The 24572-nt window shown below is 40.4% G+C and overlaps 1 protein-coding gene across 4 annotated transcripts in view; it reads left to right on the top strand.

Annotated features, from left to right (window-relative positions):
* Ssbp2 (single stranded DNA binding protein 2) overlaps positions 1 to 24572 on the top strand; it is a 264086-nt gene that overhangs the window by 86535 nt on the left and 152979 nt on the right. For all 4 annotated transcript variants that reach the window (XM_005065670.4, XM_005065667.4, XM_005065672.4 and 1 more), the window contains exon 3: positions 14917 to 14978. In XM_005065670.4, coding sequence (XP_005065727.1) covers positions 14917 to 14978 — 62 coding nt within the window. The remainder of the gene's footprint in view (positions 1 to 14916; positions 14979 to 24572) is intronic.

The following is a 24572-nucleotide window of genomic DNA, read 5'->3' as shown; positions in this document are numbered from 1 at the left end:
TGAAGCAGTCAAATCTATGACCCTAAGGTGACTATTCTGATTCAAACCGCCACAACACAAATAAGGAAATCGAAGAAAGCACCTCCCATGTTCGTGGATGGTCAGTATCAGCATAGTGGAAAATGGCCATATTATCAAGAGCAATCTTCAGAAACAATGCAGCCTCCATCAAAACACAATAAAATTCTTCACAGAAATAGGAAGAAATGCTAAAATTCACATGAGAGCATATGAAATTCCAGGTTACAATCTTGGGAAAAAAGAACAATGCTGGGGATATTGAAGCACCCAATTTAAGTTACATTACAGGTCTGTAACGTGAGGTTTTCCTTGGCCCAGCTGGGTCCTGCCATCCTCTGCCCCAAAGAAACATGTAGATGCTATATTAGTTATAATACTGTTGGTCTTTATCTAAGGTTTCTTATTTGCTAGCCCAGTCTTAATTATTTACCCGTTTCTAATAATCCATATATTTCCTCGTGGTGAAAAGGTCTGGGCTCTTGGGGTCTACATTGTGTTTGCTCAACTTCTCCACAGAGAAGAGGAGAGGAGGGGAGGGGAGGGGAGAGGAGGGGAGGAGAGAAGAGGAGAAGGAGAGCGATTTCCTGTTTGTCCCTGTTTATATACTGATTCTGCCCTGCTGTGTCACTTCCTGCCTGGATCACATGGTGACTTCTCTTTACTACATTTCTCAGAATCCTCCTCGACTCCTAGTCCCATCTTTCTTGCTTTGCTGTTGGCCAACAGTGCTTTATTCATCAACCAATAAGACAAACATATACACAGAAGACCATTCCCCATCTCAAGACTGTGGTAATAGAAACAGCATAGAGTTAGCACCAAAAGAAATATGGAGTTCCATGAAATAGAGCACCCAAAAACCAAAGTCCTGAAGCTGCAGCCACTGCTGTGTGACAACCATGTAAAAACACACGCTGAGGAACAGGAAGCTTTTCCAAAAATGGTGCTGGCAAATTGATTCCATCCGCAAGAAAATGAAACCAAACTCCTCTTAACTCTGTGCACAGATCGGTTGCAGATGTACCTGAGACCTGAAATGTCACAACATGGAAGTATCAGGAAACTCGATCATTGTCATTGATAAGTTTTCTGTAAAACTCCACAGCGCAGGAAATAGTACCCAAGAATTGCCAAATGCAGTTGCATGAAATGAAAGAGCTGCTGTGTAGTAAATATTCAAGTGAGAAGACACCTTGCAAACAGGAGAGATCCTGTCTAGCTGTACACCCCACAGTGATTAACATCTAGAGGATATGAAGAACTCAAAAAAATTCAACACTAAAAGATTCCCAAACATCTCTATCATTGAACAAGCTAATGAGATGAATATTCCAGAAGGTGAAGCACAGATGGCTAGTAATAAGAAAAACTGTCTCATGCTTAGTAGTTAGGAAAGTGTATGTGAGAACTACCCTGGAATGCTGTTCACCATGTAGTGCCTAAAACCAAATTCTAGTGAGGATGTGGGTAAAAAGGAACTATGGAAATTTCCAGTCACTATGGAGATCACTGTGGAAGTTTCTCACAAAACAAAAAAAATACCATATGACTCACTGCATATCTCCTCTGGGTCTGTATCCATAGGATTCTAAATTGGTGCACCACAGGTATATTGTACATCCATGTTTATTATAGTACCATTTGTTTAGGTGTCTACAGACAGAGGGATAAACAAAGAAAATATGGCAATATGCACAGTGAAATTTTATTCAGCGATAAACATAATTTTGCAATTTTCTTGGTAAATGGACACAACTTGAGATCATCATATTGAGTAAAATAAACCAATCTGAGAAAGGTAATATGTTTTCTTTCATTTGCAGATCCTAGACTTAGTGTGGGTTACATAAAAGTGAACACCCACACCCATACACACCCACACACCATGGAGGCAGAAGGGAGGCTGGGTAAGGACTAGTAGGTGGGGGAGGGGAACGGGATGACAGATATGGTCAAAGTATGGATATACCTGAGAGAAGCCCAGCATTACCTACAGTGAGTGTACACTGTCAGAGAAGAGGGGGAGAGGGAGGGTTTCAAAAGGTTTTCTCCCTAGTCGTAGACCTTCACATATAAAAACATTATGTTTATATATTTATAACTGTTCACAAATGCAGAGTATACATCTTCTTAAGTGTTCTGAACTTAGAAATGGGAGCTTGGGCTGTGTTTGTGGTATCACTTTGCTGAGTGCATGCTAGAGTTCTTCTTGGTTTTCTTTAAGGGATTTGTTGATCTCTTCCAATTTTTTGTTTGTCTTCATTTCATCAAGGGAATTTTTCATTTCCTCTTTAAGGGCCTCAATCATCTTCATAAAAGTATTTTAATGTCAGTTTCTTCTGCTTCATCTGCACTGGGATGTTCAGGTTTTGTGGCTGTAGGACCACTAGTGTCTGGTGGTGCTCCATCTGCACTGGGATGTTCAGGTTTTGTGGCTGTAGGACCACTAGTGTCTGGTGGTGCTCCATCTGCACTGGGATGTTCAGGTTTTGTGGTTGTAGGACCACTAGTGTCTGGTGGTGCTCCATCTGCACTGGGATGTTCAGGTTTTGTGGTTGTAGGACCACTAGTGTCTGGTGGTGCTCCATCTGCACTGGGATGTTCAGGTTTTGTGGTTGTAGGACCACTAGTGTCTGGTGGTGCTCCATCTGCACTGGGATGTTCAGGTTTTGTGGCTGGAGGACCACTAGTGTCTGGTGGTGCTCTATTGCTGTTTGTGTTGTTGAGTGTATTCTTGCTGTCTTCCCATCTCTTCCTCAAATCAGTACAGGTGGAGCCTGTGCTGTGCTGTGGCTCTGTTGAATGCTCCTTCATGTGCAGGCAGGGCTGAAACTCCAGTGATTCCTAACCCTAACCCTCGCCCTCACCCTCCTAATGCTCCAGGTATAGGTGGGCTCAAGGCTCAGATGGTCTCTCCTCTCAGTGTAGGCAGGGTCTCGACTCTGGTGATGGCTCCAGGCTGAGGCTCAGGTGATGGGACAGTTTTTGGCTGTCTCTGCTGTTGCTCTGGACTGCCTTGGAGCTCACACTATCTCTCAGTGCGCCCAGAAGTGCTTTTTAAGATAGTGTCTGAAGCTGCTGCGGTCAGTGCTTCTGGGCCTCTCACTTGGCCGCCAATGCTTTCTCTCCCTTTCCCTGCTTCCCGGCCCCTCGCTCAGCCACTGACACACTACACTCTCTTTCCCTCTCCCGGTTCTAGAGTTCTTGATAATTTCAGATGGTTATAATTCAGTACCTTTAGTTTTATTCCCTCACATTGTAAGTGTCTGCAATATCTAATTGTTTGGGTCTATTGCGTGTACCATACGGTTCTGTATGCTGGGCAGTGCTCAGTGTTGTTTACTCTGCCTTTAGGTACATAAACCCTTCTCCTCTTATGTACCTAAAAAACTGAGATGTTACCATTCACAAGGAAGGCTTTTTCAGGGCTCTCTGTCTTCAAGCTGTTACTGCAGACGGCACGGGCCCATACAGGAAGACCATTACCTACTTCTGTAGGAAGTTTTCACACTGTCTTCTTGAGGAAAGAGCCTATGGAAGTTTAAAGTAAAGGAACACCATTAAGTCTGTACTTTGATATTCATGTTACCCTGTCATTTGGCTGTAGACAAGACAGAGAGGAGAGAAATGTATGCATGTCATAATTCAAGCTCTGCACCCTACTCAGAGTTGCTGTCACTCTTAAATTTTACTTGGAACACATACAGAGCTAGAGGGTGCTCTTTGTAGAATGACTTTTTAAGCAGTTCAATTGTATATGACTGTTCATGTTATAGCAGTCCTTCCTATTTTCTTCCCAGATTTTCCTCACTCAGAACTGTTGCACAAGAAACAAAATAAATAGGCAGAACGACTTACTTGGGTTGAATCTTCTGATAAAGAAATGATTGAAATAGTTCAATCTAATGCTTTCACTCGGGTTCAATGCAAAATCGCATTCTTTATATTTTCCAAAGCTGTGGGAAGGGTAGTCTGAACTTCCGATGATATTTGGACAAGCAATGTGTGTTTCTCATCAGTCCAGTACTCATGGGGGCTTAATCTTAGAAAAGTGCTCCTGATGGCTTTGTGGTTGGTCAGAAGAGTGAAGACCATAATTACATTAGACAGGTCCCTTTCCTTTCCCTTTTTTATTGTAAAATGAAATGTAATAAGATAAAATAAAAACTAGCACACTGGATAGGATAAAACAAGCAGAAAGAAAAGAGCACAAGAAAAGGCACAAGAAACTGATACAGATGCAGAGACCACTCATTCACACACTCAGAAACCCCATTTTTTCTTTTCTAAATGAAACTGAAAACACCTGATTAACAGTAGTGGTCAAACTAGTCTCTATCTAGGTTGCAATCACGAGTTCAGTGTTACTTTTGATATATGATAAATTTTAATCACTGCACCAAACCTAAATATAGTTTGGGTAGCTTTCTACTTCTTTAGATGCTCTTTAGGGACAGTGTCAGCATAATCCTGTTCTGTTTATTCTTCATGGCCAGTGAAATTCAGCAGCAAGAGAATATCCCGGAACATTTCAATTACAGGTCAGCTTTAACACTTTGCACTCATTGCTAGTTGTGTTTTTCTTGTTATGTTATTTCCATATATAGAAGAATTCCTTTTGGTTTTAAAATTTCTATAATATTCATGTTTGGAAATGAGGCTGGATGTTCTTAACAAACATAATTAGGAATGAAAATACTAGCTAGGTGCAGTGATGCACACCTTAATCCCAGCATTTGGAAGACAAGATGGCGGATCTGTGAGTTGGTTTTGGGTTATAGGACAGGGCCACAGAGAAACCCTGTCTTGAGAAAAGAAAAAGTAAAATGCTGCTGTAAGTTACACATTTCCCCCTTTCCAGTTTATACTCTGGTTAGCCTCTTTGGTTGGCCAACATGTTGGCCTGAAATAGTAGCTTTGCAACATCTAAAAAATAGGTTGCTTCTTCAGTGCCCAGTTATTGAACACTGTAGACTTCAAGGTTCTGTTTCCTCTTTTACTTGTATAAAGAAGGAAATAAAATTGTACTTGCTAGCCAATTTCTTGAGCTTTAATTTGAAGGTCATATAGTCCAATCCGTGTCTTTAAACCACATGCCTTGAGTTGCTCCCCATCTTAGCTGATTTTCTTAATTATGAGAGAAGATAATACTGCAGATTTGCACAGGACTTTACATGGATCAGTATATATAAGTTGTAAAGAGTAGTGTGTGGAAGGTCATGTCCACTGTTTTGCTTTGTGACCAGTAAGTTTTTTTCTGTTTTTTGTAGTTTCAGTGTTTTGTTTGTTTTCTATTTTTGTGTACTTTTTGGGCACAGTAGTAAGCAATAGTAAATGAATATGTCTGTCACTTGGATGTCCTATAATAATCTGGCTTTTGGTGTGACCCTTTGTAGTAAAATGTCTCCAGCCACAAGCCTGGATGTTGTAGGATCTCAAGTCTTTCCTGTCATTAGTGAGCCTTAGTGGAGGAACATTGAATTCTCTTGCTGCACCTTCTTGTTTTTTTGAATATTGCAATGTGCTCAGTTCATCCCTTCTCTGTGCCCAAGGTTTTATTCCCCGTGAGTTCCTAAGCTCCGTTAACTTACTGCTCTTGAGTGTAAGAGTTTCTCATGGAAGGTCAGAGAATAGTGGGAAAAGAGTTAGGATTTCATGGACAGTAACAATGATTAGACACACCTGATACTGGTTGTGTTTTGTGTTTCTCTTGCCACAGAGAATTTCCTGCCAGCTGCTCTCTTGAGGCTGCAATGTGCCTTTTGACTTGTTGAATCCTTGCAATTTTCCATATTGTCCTGAAAAGAAAAATACCCCCAGATGTCTGAACTTCTTGTTGATGAAGTTACTTTTAAAGTTTTTGTTATACATATTACAGAAAATTCTTTCCTTTTGTAACCTAATGACCTTTAGAATAAAAACAAAAAACAAAACAGTAAAGAACCATTGAGGAATCCCCCCAAAAATTATATACATACACACACATACATACGTATGTATATGCACATTTTTTAAAATCTTCCTTCCTTCTAAAGCAAAGCATGGCTGTCCAGTGAGAGTGCATATGGAAAGCTGCCAGTTGGACTGTTTGGTGAAGGTCCCAACAGTCACATGTGACTGTGGAATACTTGAAATGTGGTAGGGACAACTGGGAAATGTTCAGCTAACTTAATTTAAATTCAGGAGCCATATGTGAATAGGACAGCATAGTTTCAGATTATTCACTTCAAAGCAGTCAGATTTTCCTTCTGTTAAATTTTTTTGTTTCAACTTTTAAGTATTTTTATTTCAGGGCATTTATTTGCATTTTGTTTGACATGTGCATATACTTACACCTTAGAAATTAGTGGGAACAGCATATTCTTTCTAAATTAGAAGTCTCAGGCATTTTATTTGAGAATGAATTGGATACTCCTGATAGTCATTGAGGTACTGGTTTTATCCCTTATGCTGTTAAAATTGAAAAAAAAAAAGACACACATTAAAAAGTGTGAAAGAATTCAGGAAAACAGAAAAGTTTAAGGACTATGAGCTTGAGACCTCTTGGTGCACTTTATGAGATATTCTGTTTTGTTTGTTTGTTTTTTCCCGATCATTCCTGAAAATTTTTTTTTGTTTTTTTAAAATTTATTTTCCAGTTTAAATTTAGATAAGAAACAAGGTTGCTTCACAAGTCAGTTCCAGGTCCCTCTCCCTTTCCATCCCCTCCTCCCGTGCCCTCCCCCCAACCCCCCCCCATTATCCTCTCATTTCCCCAGGGAGGGTGAGGCCCTTCATGGGGGTGTCCATAGTCTGTCATTTCATATAGGGCAGGGCCTAGACCCTTCCCCAAGAGTTCAGGGTGAGAGTGCACCTCACATTGTTCTATGGGAGTCCAAAGTCTGTGTGTATACTTGGGATGGGTACTGATCTGCTGCCCAAGGCTCAATAGATTCCCTAGGCCTCCTCACTGACACCCAGATTCAGGGGGTCTTGATCAGTCCCATGCTGGATTCCCAGGCTGATGCCTGGGATTCATGAGTTAACCTTTGTTGGTGGCGCACGCCTTTAATCCCAGCACTTGGGAGGCAGAGGCAGGCGGATCTCTGTGAGTTCGAGGCCAGCCTGGTCTACAAGAGCTAGTTCCAGGACAGCCTCCAAAGCCACAGAGAAACCCTGTCTCGAAAAACCAACAACAACAAAAAAAGAGATATTCTTGAAGGGGATGCAGTCTGCTAAAAAGGTGCCATGCTGATGAGAGCTTCAGAGAAGGTGGTGTTGGCTGTGGAAATGAATCAGCCAGTACAGTGCCTATCACACACACGAGGACCAGAGTTCATACCCTAGTTTTCATGCGTGCCAAAAAGCTGGCGTCAGCAGAGCCACCTGTATCCTAGTGCTTGGGACTTGATGGTCAGCAAGTGTAGTCAATTAGTGAACTCTGGGCTCAGTCAGAGACATTATCTGAGAAACATGGAGGACAATTTCAAGGAAAACCACAATACTGACCTCTTTACACACACACACACACACACACACACACACACACACACACACACACACACACACACCCTACACCTATCCTTATGCAAAGGTGTTGCTGATGTCCAGAATTGCCAATCGGTTTACTTTTGGAGCCACAGGCCTGCCTGTTCTTGATGTCCCGCTAGCATTCCTGAAGGCAGAGTTCAGCAGAAAGCTAGCAAGAGGCTAAGAAATGAAATGTCATTTCCGGAGTCCCATCCCTAAATACAGAGTGGTGTATCTAGGAAGCTGGAGCTGGAACTGCAACATAGGTAAACTGAGTACCAGTGTCTTTGGAAGGTGTTTATTTATGCTGTTGACTTGTTTTAGTTTTAATTTTTGAGACTGAATCTTGCCAGCATCCCTGGCTGGCCTGGTATTTTCCAGGTAGCTGAGGTAGGCCTCAAACTCCTAGAAATTCTCCTGTTTTAGTCAACTGAGTTCTGTGAGCCATTATGCCTGGCAAGTACCTATATAACTAGTCAGAAGCATGCGAAGATGAAAAGTTAATTAAATATATGCACATATGTTGTTTTGTTTGTTGACACATATTTTTATCATAAATATTGTACAGTGCTTTGATTTTTTTTGTTTCTCTCATTGATTTAGAAACTTGGGTTTTGTTGACTTTAAAATGTCATAATTTTCTTTTTATGGCTGTAGGATATTTCATTTTGTGAAATGTTCAATGATCTATTGTATTTTATGAAGCTCACTATAGATGACCATTCAGGTTGCTTCCTGTGTTTTGCAAATGCAAAAAATGCCTAAATATTTATACATATGTATATTTCAATTTAAGCATATATATAAATATGTAAAGATATAAAATTTTATATACATAGAAATTTTTATCTTTTTGTGAAGTTATGGGTATAGGGATAGTTCTTAGTTTTTAAATGGGAGACTCATAAGAACCTGATGAACAGTAAATATACCTCACCATAGAAAAACATATATTGCCATTTTTTGGCAACTGTCAAAGGCTCCCTAATCCTGTAACCTAGTTATTGATCAAGATTTAAAAATCTCAGCTATAAAAACAATAACTACACATGGTTGAAAGGTTTCCTTTATTGCTAGTATTTGTTTTCTAATTTTCCTCAAATGGAAATGGATTGTATTCTCCCTCCCTCCCTCTCTCTTTCTGTCTCTCTCTCTCTCACACACACACATACAAACACCTTCAAAGCCAATACCATTTTCGTGGGATGCTTGCTTTTCTTGTAAAGTAAGTTCTCTATTCTGACAACTTAACCTGACATATTTATTAGTTGATTCAAAGGAACATTGTTGCGTGAGATAACAAGCATCTAACTTATACTTACACCAATACCCATACATCAGTTAATGTGTGTTTTGTTCATGTATTAATGTTTGGTTCTTAGCTTATGTAGAAATGCTGAAAATGCTAGATTATATGACAGAGCCAGCATAATCACAGACAGGACCCCAAATCCAAAATATGGCAGAAGAAAAAGTTTTGAGAATTGCATGGAATTCATGCTTGTGTAGAGATTATAGTTGGTCACATGGTGGCAGAAAGAGAGGTGGATATGATATTTAAACAGGAAAAAGTGTCATAGAAGGAGAATGCATATTGGGACTGGAACAGAGAAGAAGAAAAACTCAGGAAAGACAGAAAACGTGTTGGTATAGATGTTATCTGAGCATAGAAACAAGCAATGAGTGAACCAAAGATACCCATTTAGAACAAATGTTTCTAAAATGTCAGTTGACCTGCATACATTCTGATCATTTATAAATGCCACTTATTATTAATGTGTGGTAGCTAAACAACAAATGCATAAATGAATATAATCTTAAAATGGAATTTGCCCATTACCTCTTTCTAGAAAATAGTTATAAATTTGGTATGATGTATTTAATATAGACACACTCAACTGTGCACACATATACCCCTTTGCTTTCAAACAGAACATTTTCCTGTTGTACATATTGTTCTCCTTTCAAATTGCAGAACTAGTAGAGCGTGTCTTTTTCACGGAGATACTGCCTGTTCTTTGTAATGGCCTTATGCTGTTCTAGGAGTATAGTTATCAACATTTGAAATGATATTTGTTGTTGACATTTCTTAGGTTGCTTCTGATGTTCATTTCCCCAATCCTTTTTGTTCCTTTGTGAGAGGATTTCATTCTCTCCAGAGATAAGCTCTGCACAGTCTAGTGACAGTTTGGAAGTAGCAGTGTTACTCTCTATGGGAATATTCTGGGCTTCAAGTGTTTTTCATTCAGTAATGGCGAAAGAAGGCTTGCGTGTCTGGTAGACCAAAGTCGAGCTACTTCTGGTACAGATCTGTAGTTTGACATGGAAAAGATGAACTCTAGTCACTTTCTAGTAAACAGTGTTATCAGGCTGAAAGCAATGATATGTGTCATGCATTTTGAGTTTCTTTAAGGAATAATAAGATGGGATGCTTTAAAACACTCACTGATTACCTTCGGGCTTCTTGTGATAAAAGACTATCAGTGAAACACATATAGGTGGCTTCTCAGAGTATACTGTCTCTGAAATAGCTTCTGATTGGTTGGTTCAGGAAGGAGACTGAGTGGTGACTGGGGGCAGGGCAGCTTAGATGTGTGTCTAATCCTACCTCCAGTGGGCCTGGCACTAAGAACCCGTGTAATTTCACTTGTTGTTTTTAATTAAGAACAGTGATTGTTCTATTTCATTAGCATATTATGCAAAGTCAAGGTGAACTGGCATGAAGTATAAGAGCAGTATTTTGAAAACCTTGTTATTTCCTAGATAAGGTTAATTCCAGTGCTCAGAGCATTAGTATGTTTTGGGGGCACATTTGTGATCTTACACCCTTTCATGAAGACATGAGCCATAAAGATCTGATAAGCTAAAAAGTTGAGAGCAACAAAAACGTTTTAAAGTAGATTATATCTAATAGGACATCTAATATCTAATTTTATTTCTCATCAATTTTAGCTAAGTAATATTCCTTAGTGTTTATGAACCAAAGAATGAGTGACTGAAATGACCAGATACAAGGAGACAAGAATGCTCATTTTCTAAATTCAAATTCAAATATACCTTACATTTATATGATATGTTTGTGTTTATTGTTCACATTTAGCCTTCCTGACTTCTTTGATTACCTGAGTTTTCATTTAGCTTTCTGAAGATTGCTGTTATAGTTTGTTTATTTTGTTTGTATTACATTAGTTGTTTACTTGAAAATTCCAGTTCATTTACATCTTATATACTTAAGACTTCTAGACTAAGGTCCCGAAAAAAAATGTGCTCAGTTCCAAACTCTGTACATCATAGTGAACTGTGGTTAGAGCCTTGACTCACGCTGGGGGATTCACTTCTGCTTTCCCCCTCTCCATTACATTTTTATGTACTTATCCATTATATATATACAAACATCACAGAGCTGACACTACCCAAACTGTTAGCTTTCTATCTTCTTTCATGGATCACATGTCCTTTTGTCTGACTTAATCTTTCCTCGCCACCTGATATTATGCTTTCTTTGTGTTCATACTAAAGGTTAAAGTATACCCATACTTACAGGTGGTATATTTTAGGCTACATATGAGGCAGGGCATCCATTTTTTTTTCTTTCTGAGTTTGGGTGACTTTGTTTAATATTATACATTCTAAGCCCATCCATTTTCTTGTAAGTTTTGTGACTTCATTTTTTCTTTAAACCTGAATAATAATTTTATGTTTTTCTGACATTTATTTTAATTGAAATAGAATTCTGTTACTTTATCCCTTCCCTTTCCTTCCCTCAGCTCCTCATAGCTACCCATCCTGGAGTCCCTCCTATGCCCTACCCACAGTGTTACATTGAAAGACTCATTTTCTTTATCATTTTTACAAACTCTTCATTATCAATTCATTTGTTGATAGATGTCTGTTTCTTATGCTTTCTTAAATAGAGCAGTAAATAAAGATGTGCAGGTATCTCTATGGAAGGAAAGAGAGTTCTTTGGGCATACTCCCAGCAGTGGAATAGCTAGGTCGTATGGCAGTTCTATTTTTAGCTTTTTGAGGAACCTCCAAATTGATACCCATAATGGCTTATTAATTTGTACTCCAGCCAACAGTGAGTAGGGTTTCTTTCCCCTGTATCTTCTCCAACATTTGTTGTAAGATTTCTTGATGATAGCATCATGACTGTGATGAGATGATATCTCAGAGTAGTTTTGATTTGTATTTCCCTGATGACTATAGATGCTGAAATAGTTATTGGCCTTTTGTGTTTCTTTAAAACGTGTTCAATTCATTATCCCATTTGTTGACTGGCAGTTTTTGTTTGTTTGTTTGTTTTTTTTGTTTGTTTGTTTTTTTTTTTTTTTGGTTTTTACGAGACAGGGTTTCTCTGTATTGTTTTGGAGGCTGTCGGTCCAGCCTGGCCTCAAACTCACAGAGATTCGCCTGCCTCTGCCCCTGGGATTAAAGGCGAGCGCCACCACCGCCCAGTGACTGGCAGTTTTAGTTTCATGGTATTTAATTTCTGCAGGGTTTGTTTTTGTTTTTGTTTTCATTTTAAAGTCAGGATGTTAACCCCAGTCTGGAATGTAACTGAAAGATTTCCCCCTCTTTTCTATGGACTATTTGCTCCATTGATAGTTTCCTTTTAATTTCTCATAGTCCAATCTGTTGATACTTGGGGCTCATTCTGTGCTAATGAAGTCCTACTCAAAAACTTCTTGCTTACCCCAGTGTCTTAAAAAAGTATTTCCCATGTTTTCTTCTAGACGTTTTAGCACTTTTGATTTTCAGTTGAGTCTTGAAACTTTTCTTGATCTGGTTCCTGCTTATTCATTTAGTCCCATCTCTCAGTATTGTCTCTTACAACTTTTATTCTTGCCCTCTCAATGTATAAGAACCTTCTTAAGTGTGTCATACTTAGTCTTTCTACTATATTGTTTATAATTAGAGAGACTTTCCCTCTCAGCCAGACCAGAATTATAAACCTTTCTCACTAAAATACAAAGAACCCTGTCTTTGTTCTCCAGTGTGGTGCCAAGCAATGCCCTGCATATTTCCAATCTGAGTGAGGTCCACCTTAAGCCATCTAGAACTCCAGCACCATACACATCTGCATTTGGAGCATAGAGAGTACCTGGTCAGGAAGCTGAGCATCTGCCAGGGGACTGCCAGGAAAGAGCGCGAATGTTCAGCCTCTTTCCCCTGGCTAGAAAACCACAAGGACAGCACGTCCCAGGTGCTGTTCATCTCAACTCAAGCCTCATTGCATGTCCAGCTATACTTCTCTTAGTTCCTTCAGCTCCGAAAAGAGCAGGCTCCTCTTTCCTCTACTTCTCATGAATGCAGCTTTAACGACAACAGAAGGATCGCAAGCATTTGTTTAGAATTCTGCCTTTTCAGAGATTTGGAAACGTCATGTTTTACCTTTTCACTTCTGGGAAGAGTCACAGGTTTTTGCTGCAATTCACTTAGAAACAGTCATGGTCCATTGATGTGGCATGGAGGAGAAAGATTGATTGGATGATGAAGTCTGAGAATCTCCTCAGCAGAGGTGTCTCACATGGATGTGGTCCTCTGTCTAGATCAAGGTTGCAGTTACCCAGCTTGTTCCAGAAGCTTCCTATTGAAACCAAGCAGGACACTTGTAATGCTTTTTGCAGCCATCGCCCCTCCCTGTGTGCACCGAGTGGTCCCTTCTTTCTGGTGTCATAGAGGGTTGGGGGAGATGTTGAGAGGGAAACCACTGGGCAGCCATCCCTCCCCTCTGCACACTGGCTTGAAACTCACCCTCTGAGGTCCCCACAGTCCCATGTCCACTCATCTCCAAGAGCCTGCTCTGCTCTGACCACCTGCTGACTTGTGTCCTCATGGGAGGAAGCTCCTCAAGGCTGGGCTTCTGTTTCAGTTCTCTCCCTGGTTACAACTGTATTCTTTTCCCTGGTTATATGTATGATATCCACAAAGGTATTCTACACTGTTCTGATTAGTAAGTTTACTTTTTTAAAGTATAAACGTAAACACGCAAGTGTTTTGGTGTGATGTATCACTGGTTGTTTTGGTATAGGTGACAATGATGCTGGATTAACTTTTTGTGACAATGTTCTTTAGGGTAAAAGCAAACTACTCAAAAGTCAACAGTTACCACCATTTCTGTACTCACTGTCTTAAGTGATTTTTCCAGTTTAATCCTCTCAAAAACCTTTTTAGGTAGGTAGTTATTAGCTCATTATATAGATGAGAAAACAGAGGCAAATAAGATTCTTAACTATTCCTTGTATCACATTGCTAATGTTTGTGCTTCATTCTGCTTAAAAGGAATGCAATTTAAATATTCTGTCAGAAAATGCTGTGGTGTGGTGATATCAATCAGAATTCAGACATACTGATTAAAAAGACACTAAATATATCAACAGAAAGAATGCAACACAGGCAAATATCTAAACTGTTTACTTAAAAAAGCATAGAAGGACATTGAAGTGATATATTTACATAGAATCATTCATCTCATAAGCAATCATCATGCTAAAAGACCAAAGAGGTTTTGCTTTCAAAACCATGGGTAAGAGATATGCATAGCTTAATTTTTGATCTCCAAGGAAAGAGTGAGCTTCCTGGTTTCAGTTACTTCAGGAGCTCAGGGGATCCTCATGACCCTGGACTACTGCTCTTGGAGGAAAGGTTTTGTTCAGTTGTGTTTGTGCATCTAAGGAAGAAACCAGCCTCATGCTAGAAACAGGTGGAGTGGGACCATCTGTTAGCCTCACTAATTGCTGCTGGTGGAGCAACCCTGATGTTAGCAACTCTTTTTCCTTCTTCCTACTTTCATTCTCCTTCCAAAGCTTCTCTGTGATTGTGAGAACTTAACAGGAAGGCAGTTAATGAATGACTAAGATGGGAAACACATTCTTAGTGTCAGTTTATTTATGCTGTGTGCACGTGCGTGTGTATGTGTGTGTGTGTGTGTGCATGTACACCCACCTATCGTGTGTGGAGAATGCATGTGCTTGGCATGCATCTAGAGGTAGAAAGCCGCTTCTGGGGTTCTCTTCAACTCCCTTTAGGCAGGTGCCTAGTAATAAACTTAGGTCACCAGGTTTGGATAGAAAATGCTTTCAATGGCTGGGCTGTTTCTCTGGTCATGGACCAATGGAGCACCAAGATACAAATGTTTATCACTGAAGCCATGAGAAGAAAATTCAAGACAATAATTATGGTGGAATCTTCTCACACACCAAATTAGTCTCCTAATCACTATGTAAAAGGAGTACTTGGAAAACCTGAACAAAGAATAACATGAAAAGGATGAAGAATTTAAAATCACCTTAGCATTTTAAATGAGAAAAACATTGCTTGGTAGTATGTGTGGGGAGAAGTACTACAAGGAAAATATTTAATATTTCTTTAAATTTGTTTTAGATAAGATGGGAAAAAAACATCACATTGGGGGAGCCGCCAGGATTCTTACATTCTTGGTGGTGGTAAGTATCTTTTTATTTCATTTTTACTTGATTGAGAACTGCATTCTAGTAAGTTCTTTATGGCCCACTATTTCTGTTTTGTTTTTCATTTGCTAAAGTTGTCAACTAAAAGTCAGTATTTGAAAACAAAAACAAAACCCCAGGACCAACATTCCTGTATAGACTAAAAGATATTACTATTGAATCAGAATGGAATTGGAGCTGGTTTGTGGATCAAGTATTCCCATTATCTTCATATGGAGAGCTGCTGTAAAAGATACCATAGGGTGAAGCTCATTTCCTCATGGTTCCAGAGGATAGTAGTCCAAGATCAGCATGCCATAATGGTTGGTTTCTAACAAGGGCTATCCTGATGGTTCATAGACAGCATTTCCTTCCATGGTGGTGGGAGAGAAGGAGGGCAAGATATATGTGTCTATTCTTACAAGGGGACTCATCTCATCATGAGGGTTCTACTCTCATGATATCAGTTAAATGTAATTATTTTTCCAGAGACTCCATCTCAAAATACCATCACACAGGGAGTCAAAACTTCAATGTCTGAATTTGGAGAAGGTACAATTCATTCCATAGTAGTTTCCTTTCAGTGTCACTGTGGCAGATGAGGATGGCACTTTTCCTTGGCTCTTAGCTTACTAACTAGATATAAGATTGCATTCTGTAAAGAGGGCTGCCAGTTGTCATTAGACTAAATTAGTAAGCATGTGTTGGTATGCTAGCCACCGATTTTGTTCTTTGAAGGTCACTTCTCTTGGAAGCATTGGGGGCAGGAGATAGTGATTGGATTGGCGTATTTAGTACTAGGCTAGTCATATCTTAAAATGACAGTCACTCCTCTAACAAAGAATCCATGAACTTGAAGGGGATAAGTCACAGATAATCAGGTACTGAAATAAATTTGTCTTTTCTTGAGATGGAAGAGCATATCCATAAAAACATGTTTCTTGATACAGTGATCCTTAGGTATTGAACTGTTCAAAGGGATTTAAAATATTTATCTTGAGGAAATGCCTTTTATACTTTTTTTGTATTTCTGTCATGTAGTGGAAGCATTTTTTAGAAAAGTTTAATTTACTTGTGAGGCTTTGAGCAAACATCTCTTTGCAAACCTAGTAAAATGTGTTTGTTGCATATTATCAACAAGCTCAATAAATGACTTGTATGTATTGAGTGCCAGGAAGTATATTTGATACTATGGACACTTCAGTAAATAAAACATACACATTGCTTCTTTCTTATTGATTAGAGTCTTTGGGAAAAGTACATAGTTCAATAGGCAACAAGAAATAAGTGTCTTATGGGGAATATGCAGATTACTTTATAGACATATACTATATACATCAACCAGAGGAGTTGCTGTTTAACGAAAGGTCTTAGGTATATATAAAGAGATGACCAAAGAGATGTGGAGAAATAGAAAAGGTACATTTTTAAATAAATTATACAATTATTTAATTTAAAAAATTAAATAAAGGATCTAGAGGTCAAGGGAGGAGGAGGAGGAGGAATGGTTTACAGGAAGAGTTGAAAGTTGGAGATTGCCATGATAGTGTGATTAGGGGCTGGGGAGTTTGAATGTTATCATAAAGACAATAGAGCAGATAAGTCTTGTAAGTCGGAGAGGCATCATGTGAGTAGTGCATTCTTACATGCGTCCTAGCAGTGTCACTCTCCTGTAGAGACTGGATGGGGCTAGAGTAAGTCCTGAGAGCAAAGCACTGAGAGATAGACAGCAGGAAACAGTTAATGGCTGTGTGATGCAGGGCGTACAGTTGGGAGCAAGTGCAGTGGAGGATGCGGCTGGTGAGGTGTCTGCGGGGTTTCCTGACAGGCGAAGCTTCTTAGGCATGTGGATGAGTACGTGATTGCAAGGGGACAGGTGTTCCTTGTGAATAAAGAGCAAAGTGCTCAGGGGCTGCAGAGATGGCTCAGTAGTTAAGAGCAGTCTGAGGACTCGGGTTCAATCCACAGCACCTATATGGGAGCTAACAGTTACCCCTACCTCCTGCTTCAAGAGGAACTGATGTGCTCTACATACTGGCAAAACACCGATACACATACAATGAAAAGAAGTCTCAGTTTTTTTGCTGGGCAGTACTTTTTTATTTTTATTTTTTATTTTTTTTGGTAGCACACACTTTTATTCCCAGCACTTGGGAGGCAGAGGCAGAGGCAGGCGGATCTCTGTGAGTTTAAGGCTAGCCTGGTCTACAGAGTGAATTACAGGACAGTCAGGGTTGTTATACAGAGAAACCCTGTCTTGAGGGAAGAAATAAAGAGGAAGGGAGGGAGGAAGGGAGGGAGGGAGGGAGAGAGAGAGAGAGAGAGAGAGAGAGAGAGAGAGAGAGAGAGAGAGAGAGAGAGAGAGAGAGAGAGAGAGAGAGAGAGAGAGAGAGAGAGAGAGAAAGAGACAGAGAGAGAGAGAGAGAGAGAGAGAGAGAGAGAGAGAGAGAGAGAGAGAGAGAGAGAGAGAGAGAGAGAGAGAGAGAGAGAGAGAAAGGGGAGGTGGCGGGGGCGGGGAGATGCTTATTGTATAGAACACTGGCACCATTAGTTACTAATTAAGGACAAAGAGGAAGGGATGCTATGAAAAAGATAAATCCCTAAAAAGGTAGAAGGGAAACCAGTACAGTTTGTGACAGAAAAGCCAAAATTAGGAAGGGTGCTTTAGAAATAAAAAGACAGCTTGCTGGATCATTTGTGCTGGACAGGTAGAGTACTAAGAGTGAATGTGTCCTCTTAGGAGTCAGTGGAAGGCCATCAGTGACTGACTCGTGCAGACAAGTGACCAGTACTGGATTGAAGGGTGACTGAGAGGTTGAGACATGGTGAATGGTAGATATAGTGACTCTGTTCCAAAGCTTCAGCTACGCTGAGAGGAATGGGCAACACCTGGAAGAGTATGACTGTCCCATTGGGGAGTGTTTCAATGCAAATGGGAGAGGTGTTAGTAGTTCTGGGGCCTCCACAGAAGAGTGGTGGAGAAGCAGAGGTCCATACTACAAGGGGTGATGAAAGGCGGAGGTCGGAGAAGAGTGTGTAATTGCACGGGAATTAAGGGGAAGTTAAGTCCATCTCGGCTGCTAGGGCAGGAATGTAGGTAGGTTTATGGTAAGCCGCTCAGTTCTTACTCCCGTTGTTTTCTCTGCAAAGTGTCATAGGAGACCACTGACAAGGGTGCTGGGGAGTGATTGTGGTAGGATGTGTAGAAGGGAAGGCATTGGAAGTATTTATATATAGACCAGAGGGATTAGCAAAGAGTGAGGAAGGAGGGAGGGAGAGGAGAAGAGATTAGAAACACACAAAACCTTGCTAGAAATTGTTTAAGGCTAGTTAATACTGGTGTGTGAAATCATTGTGGCACACATAGCAGCTTTTCTGCAGCAGCAGTAATTGTAGAACAGACATTTGGAAAAACTAGGCTAGCTGGGTCTCAGTGTCTCTCTCTGTCTCTGCATCTCTGTCAGAAGCATTGCCCCGTTGTCTTGGCCACTCATTTTCAACATCTTTAAAGGAAGGAAACAGAAGGCCTCTTTTATGCCAGGCATATGGTTTCCTTTACATGTTATTTAATCATCATCTTTTTAGCCTCTCTGTGGAAGCATGTCTCACTTGAAGCTCTGTGCTACTGAACCACATTTGGTCAGTTGTGGTTGTGGGTTTCCCGTTTGTCTCTCACACAGCAGAAACAGGTGCAGGCCTTTGTTTGAACATTGTTCCTGTAACTGGACCAACCGTTCACTACAGTTGAGCATGGTCATTGTGCTGTTTGCTGAGGTTTAAGACTGGTCTCTTGTATAATGTTAAAAACTCAAAATTGAAATTTGACAATCTATGGATTTAAGGCATTTAGATCTACGTGTCCTTTTTCTAGTAGTGGGGTTGAGCTCAGGGTCTTGTGCATACCAGGTACATGTTCCACCACTGAGCTGCATCTTCAGGCTTAAATTCTTAGCTGCATCTTCTAGATGTCATCAAGCCTTCTCACCTATGGCATCTTCATAGATGTGCTTCTGCTTATGACTATAAAGTAGCATAAAAATCATCAGTGATGTCTGTTCACATTGGACAAGTGGGTTAGAAGAGGAGGATTTCTAGTTACTCTATTATTTTATTACTTATGCCTATTTCATTTCACACTTCTAAATAAGTTAACCTAAATCTACAGCATGGTGGTTGATAATATCTTCTTGCATGGTTTGACTTCTTTTTTTGTAGTAGATTTTTTTACACCAGCTATCAGAAGGCCTAACTCTTAAACTGGCCATTGTTTCTTTTTCTTTTTTTTTCTGTGACTCAGAGATTCAGAAGAATCTTGGCTTTGAGCTTCTAAGTAACTTAATTTGGAGATAACAAATTAATAATAATTGACATGTAAACATTTTATACTAATTTTGTATGCAATATTTTAATTTTTAAAAGGTTTTCCCCATAAAACTATCAACATGTTCTTTCCAGCATTTGTGTTACATATGTGAGTCATGGATGCTTAACAGTTTTGAAGTCAAGGAGGCCTTCTGAGAACTGACAGATTCATAAGCCTTCCTCATTGTTGTGTAAAGTGAAACTTATACTGAGCACCAAATTCAAATCCTGCAGATGCATGACCCTCTGCTCATAAAGAGTTTAGAGCTGGACTTTATATCTGTGGTCTGATGAAGGAAGCAGACCTAGATTCAACTTATCTTTGACAGGAATCCTGCAGGTGTTGTGGAGTCAAGTATTTGAGTATAGCTTAGCTCACTTATGCAGACCAACTAAGACTAACCAGTGGAACAGTTGTAATTTTACAACTTCCTGTCATTTCTTAGAAAACGATTTTAAATTAGAATTGTCTTTTTTCAAAGGCTGTTTACCAAATATTCATGAAATACTGACTGTGTTACCCTCAAGAAAGTCAGTAGTGGGCTAGATAAACGAGTCAAGATGTAACAGAGTATGTGTGTGGTTACAATATAAGCACAGCAGCACTCACAATAGTGGGCAGAGAAAGAAAGGGCATTGTAGAGGAAGTAAATTGAAGCTGATTTGGAAGTTAGATGAGGGAAGTCCAAGGGCAAAGAGTAGTTACTATAGAATCACAAGAGGGGGTTGATTGTACACTCAAGGAGAAGCAGGTAGTTTGAACCAGTTGCTGTTGAGGTTACAATACTTGGAAAAGATAGTATACACTGCTAGGAAAAAGGCAGAGGCCAGATTAGGAAATTGTAAAGTCTATAGAGGATTTTGGACTTACTGTCCTAACGTGTGTGTGTGTGTGTGTGTGTGTGTGTGTGTGTGTTTGTTTTTGTTGCTGCTCAAGACAGGGTTTCTCTGTATTCCGCTGAGCCTGTCCTGGAACTCGCTCTATAGACCAGCCTGGCCTCAAACTCACAGAGATCCACCTTCTTCTGCCTCCCAAGTGATGGGATTAAAGGTGTGCACCACCAAGGCCTGGCCAACTGCCCTGACATTTTAAACAAAGTACATGTCATGATTAGTTTTGTGCTTTTACACAAGTACTAGGTGTCAATGTAGAGATGGATTAAAGCAGGTTGAGAACAGAGGTAGAGATTAGTTACAGGGTGCTTGTAGATATTTAGCTGAAAGGTGATAAGAAGAGAGATTGCAGATAACAATGTGTCAGATCCTTTTGAGGTGGACAAAGAGGTTTCCAGTTTTAGATCTGAGTAATGGCATTAACAGTGATGCCACTGACAAGGTAAAGAGTACAACAGGCAATGGGCTTTAGAAAAAAATATGCATTAACTTGTATAGGTTAAAATTTTTGAGATATCCAATTAATGATGTTCTGTACAAAGTGAAAGATCTAGGTCTGTAGCTCTGAGATAACCACATGACCATTTGGGATGTTGCAGCCCAGACCATAAAAATAAGCAGTTCATAGATGATGTTATCCAGTAGAACAAAAAAAGAGCAAGAGTTGGGGTCAGATGGTGAAGAGATGGCTGACAGTTGTTGGGGTGTGTCTTTAAAGGGGTGTCTTGAACCTGGACCCTTCTCTCTTGCTCTGTGTCTCTATCTTCTCTCCTCTTTCTTTGTCCTGACTGCTTTCCGGCAAGCAGTTTTCTTCTATTGTTTTTTTTTATTATATGTTTAAATTAGAGACAAGCTTGCTTCACATGTCAGTCCCAGCTCCCTCTCCCTCCCCTCCACGACCATTCCCCCCCTCCCCCATGCCCCCCAGTCCCCACTCCATTCCCCAGGGAGGGTATGACCCTCCATGGGGGATCTCTGGAGTCTGTCATTTCTTTCCAGGGAGGGCCTAGGCCAAGTGTCCAGATTGAGAGAGCATCTCTCCTTGTGGGCTGGGTGCCCAAAAGTCCATTTGTGTGCCAGGGATACATACTGATCTGCCACCCAAAGCCCCATAGATTGCCTAGGCCTCCTCACTGACACCCACACTCAGGAGTTTTCTTCTGTTGTGACAGACATCTGCCTTACCACTGAACCACAGAGGCAAGTGGCCACTGTTCAAAACCTCTGAAACTGGTATCCTAGACAAGTCCTTCCACTCCTAAGTTGATTTTTTAAATTTATTTGGTACAGTAATGAAGAGCATCTTAACTTATGGTGATAGGAAATTTAGAAGACCCTTGTAGTTAGTTCTTTTCAGCATGAATGTTACCCTGAGTAGTTGAAGAACATGATGACATATGCAATGTTGCCAAAGTTAACATGAAGCACAACCTAACCCTGAGACATAAAGGGACAGGAGAGGTGGTATAGAGGGGTATATAGAACACACATGCTTGCACGCATGCGAGAAATGAGAGCCGACCGCCTGTGGGGGAGAGGAGTGTGCGCTTGAGAGGGAGCACATGGTGTGAGCCTCCAGTCCCCCTTCTTACCTCAGCTCCCCAGTCACTTTTATTTGTCCTGTTCATCCACGGCAGAACACACATTCCAGATTGCCTGTTACCTTCCTTTGCAGCAAATATCCCTGGAAGACTTACTTCCTGTTTATACTTGTGAATCATGTTGCCACTTCTTCCTTTAATTTTAAAAATAAAAATTCCAAAAACTTCTTTCTTCTGAGGTAAATATCTTTTTAAACCCATGGAATAAAAAAAAAAACAACTGCCATTTGATGGCTTAATTAAATAAACTTTGCATTTTAATTTATTAACAAAATATAAACTACCTTTTAAAAATAACTTTAGTTATATGAACTTTTAAAACCTATAAAACCGATATGATTTTCTCCATTTTTACCAGAAGTGGCGCCACATACCTCTTTGGTTAAGGTCTGGGTGAGAACAACAGGGCCATCTTGGTTTGTAATCAGAGCTCATTTCATAAAGGTTAAGAACTATTTTGTAAAGTATTTGCTTATTTATTGTTTTAGTTATGTGTCTATGGACATGGGCCTGTGAATGAAGGTGCTTGTGGAAGCCAGGGGTGGTGGTTGGGTTCCTCGGGAGCTTCGGCAGCAGTCAGCTGTGATCTGGCTGCTATGGATACTGTGGGCTGATTAAATGTGGGTCCTCTGCAGGAGCAATGTAAGTTCTTAACTGCAAAGCCATCTCTTCAGCCCCAGTGCTAAGAATTCTTTTCTTTAATTGAAAATGGTTTCATACAACGTATTCTTATCATGGCTTCCCTTCCCCAACTCCTCCTACATCTTGCCTACCCACCCAGCTCTGCGTCCTTTCTCTGTCTCTCTCTAAAAAACAGACAAATGAGCAAACAAGACATATGTTTTTTAAAAGGAAAAAACCACAAGAAACATATACACAAAATTCATAAAACACAAAATCAGAAACCATAATTAGTATGCAAACAACAGAATGATAAGACAAATGCTCAAACAAAGCAACATGAAACAAAATAGATTGTCTACAAAATAGCATTTAGTTCACTCTGTGTTAGTCATCTACTTCTGGGTATGCATGAGGCCTACCCAACAAGATGCCATTGGGGAAAACTACTTTTCCTTTGCAAACATTTCCAATTGGAGCTAGAGCCTTGGTTAGGAGTGGGAGTCCTGTCCTCTTAACCTCTCAGGGTCGGGACCCTGTCTGACTTGAATCTGCACTGGCGCAGTGCATACTGCCACCATTTCTTGATATGTGCATCAACAGTTTGGTGATGTCTGAGAAGACTGTTCCTTTGTAATCAACTGTGTCCCCTCTGGCTCTTAGCATGCTGTACTTTGCTGGTGAGGCTCACCTCTGAGATTTTTGTTAGACTTCCAGCTTTATTTCAGTTTTGGTTTTCATTAGGGATCCTGTCCATGTCTTGAACTGTTTTCATTCTTTTTTTTTTAAAGTTTTTTCTTTTTTTTTAAATTTAAATTAGAAACAAGCTTGCTTCACATGTCAATCCCAGCTCCCTCTCCTTTCCCTTCTCCCCCACCCCCCCAACTCCCAACCCCATTCCCCCTCTGCTCCCTAGGGAGGGCGAGGCCCTCCATTGGGGGATCTCCAAAGTCTATCATATCATCTGGGCCAGGGCCTAGGCCATCTCTCATGTGTCCAGGCTGAGAGAGCATCCCTCCATGTGTAATGGGCTCCCAAAGTACATAGTACACCAGGGATAAATACTGATCTATTACCCAAGGCCACATAGATTGTCAAGGCCTCCTCACTGACACCCATGTTCAGGGTATCTGGGTCAGTCCCATGTTAGCCTCTCAGCCATCAGTCTGGGGTCCATCAGCTTTGCCTTGTTAAGGTCAGCTGTTTCACCAGCCTGGTCTTGACCCCTTTGCTCATCACTTCTCCCTCTCTGCAACTGGATTCCAGGAGTTCAGTTTAGTGTTTAGCTATAGGTATCTACCTCTGCTTCCATAAGCCACTGGATGAAGGCTTTAGGATGGCATATATGGTAGTCATCAATCTCATTACCGGGGAAGGCATTAAGGTAGCCTCTTTACTATTGCTTAGATTTCCAGTTGGTGTCATCCTTGTAGGTATCTGGAAATCTAGCCAGTGCCAGATCTCTCCTCAAACTTATAATAGCTCCCTCAATCATGGTATCTCTCATCCTGCTCTCCTATTATTCTCCTGACTCAACCTTCCTGCTCCCCCATGTCCTCCTCTCCCCTTGTCTTCCTCTCTACTTCTCCCCACTCCCTCTCAACTACCCACAGTTCCCAATCTGCTCAGGAGATCCTGTCCCATTCCCCTTCTCCTGGGTACCATGCATATCTCTTAGGGTCCTCACTGTTTCTCAGCCTTTCTGGCAGTGGGATTGTAGGCTGGCACTCCCCTGTTCCATGTCTAAAATCCATATATGAGTGAGTGTACATACCATATTTGTCTTTTTGTGACTGGGTTACCTCACTTAGGATGGTTTCTTCTAGTGTCATCCATTTGCCTGCAATTTTAAGATTCCACTGTTTGTTTTCCACTGATTAGTACTCCATTGTGTAAATGTACCACACCTTCTGTATCCACTTTTCAGTTGAGGGGCATCTAGGTTGCTTCCAGTTCTGGCTATTATAAATAATGCTACTATGAACATAGTTGAATAGATGTTCTTGTTATATGAATGTGTATTTTTTTGGGTATATGCCTAAGAGTGAAACTGCTGGATCTTGTGGTAGACTCATTCCTATTTTCCTGAGGAATATCCATACTGATTTCCAAA

The sequence above is a fragment of the Mesocricetus auratus genome, unplaced genomic scaffold, assembly GCF_017639785.1.
Source record: "Mesocricetus auratus isolate SY011 unplaced genomic scaffold, BCM_Maur_2.0 Super-Scaffold_100020, whole genome shotgun sequence".
Lineage (NCBI taxonomy): Eukaryota > Metazoa > Chordata > Mammalia > Rodentia > Cricetidae > Mesocricetus > Mesocricetus auratus.
Note: the sequence above shows the minus strand (reverse complement) of the source record. Positions and strands in the feature narration are given on the sequence as shown.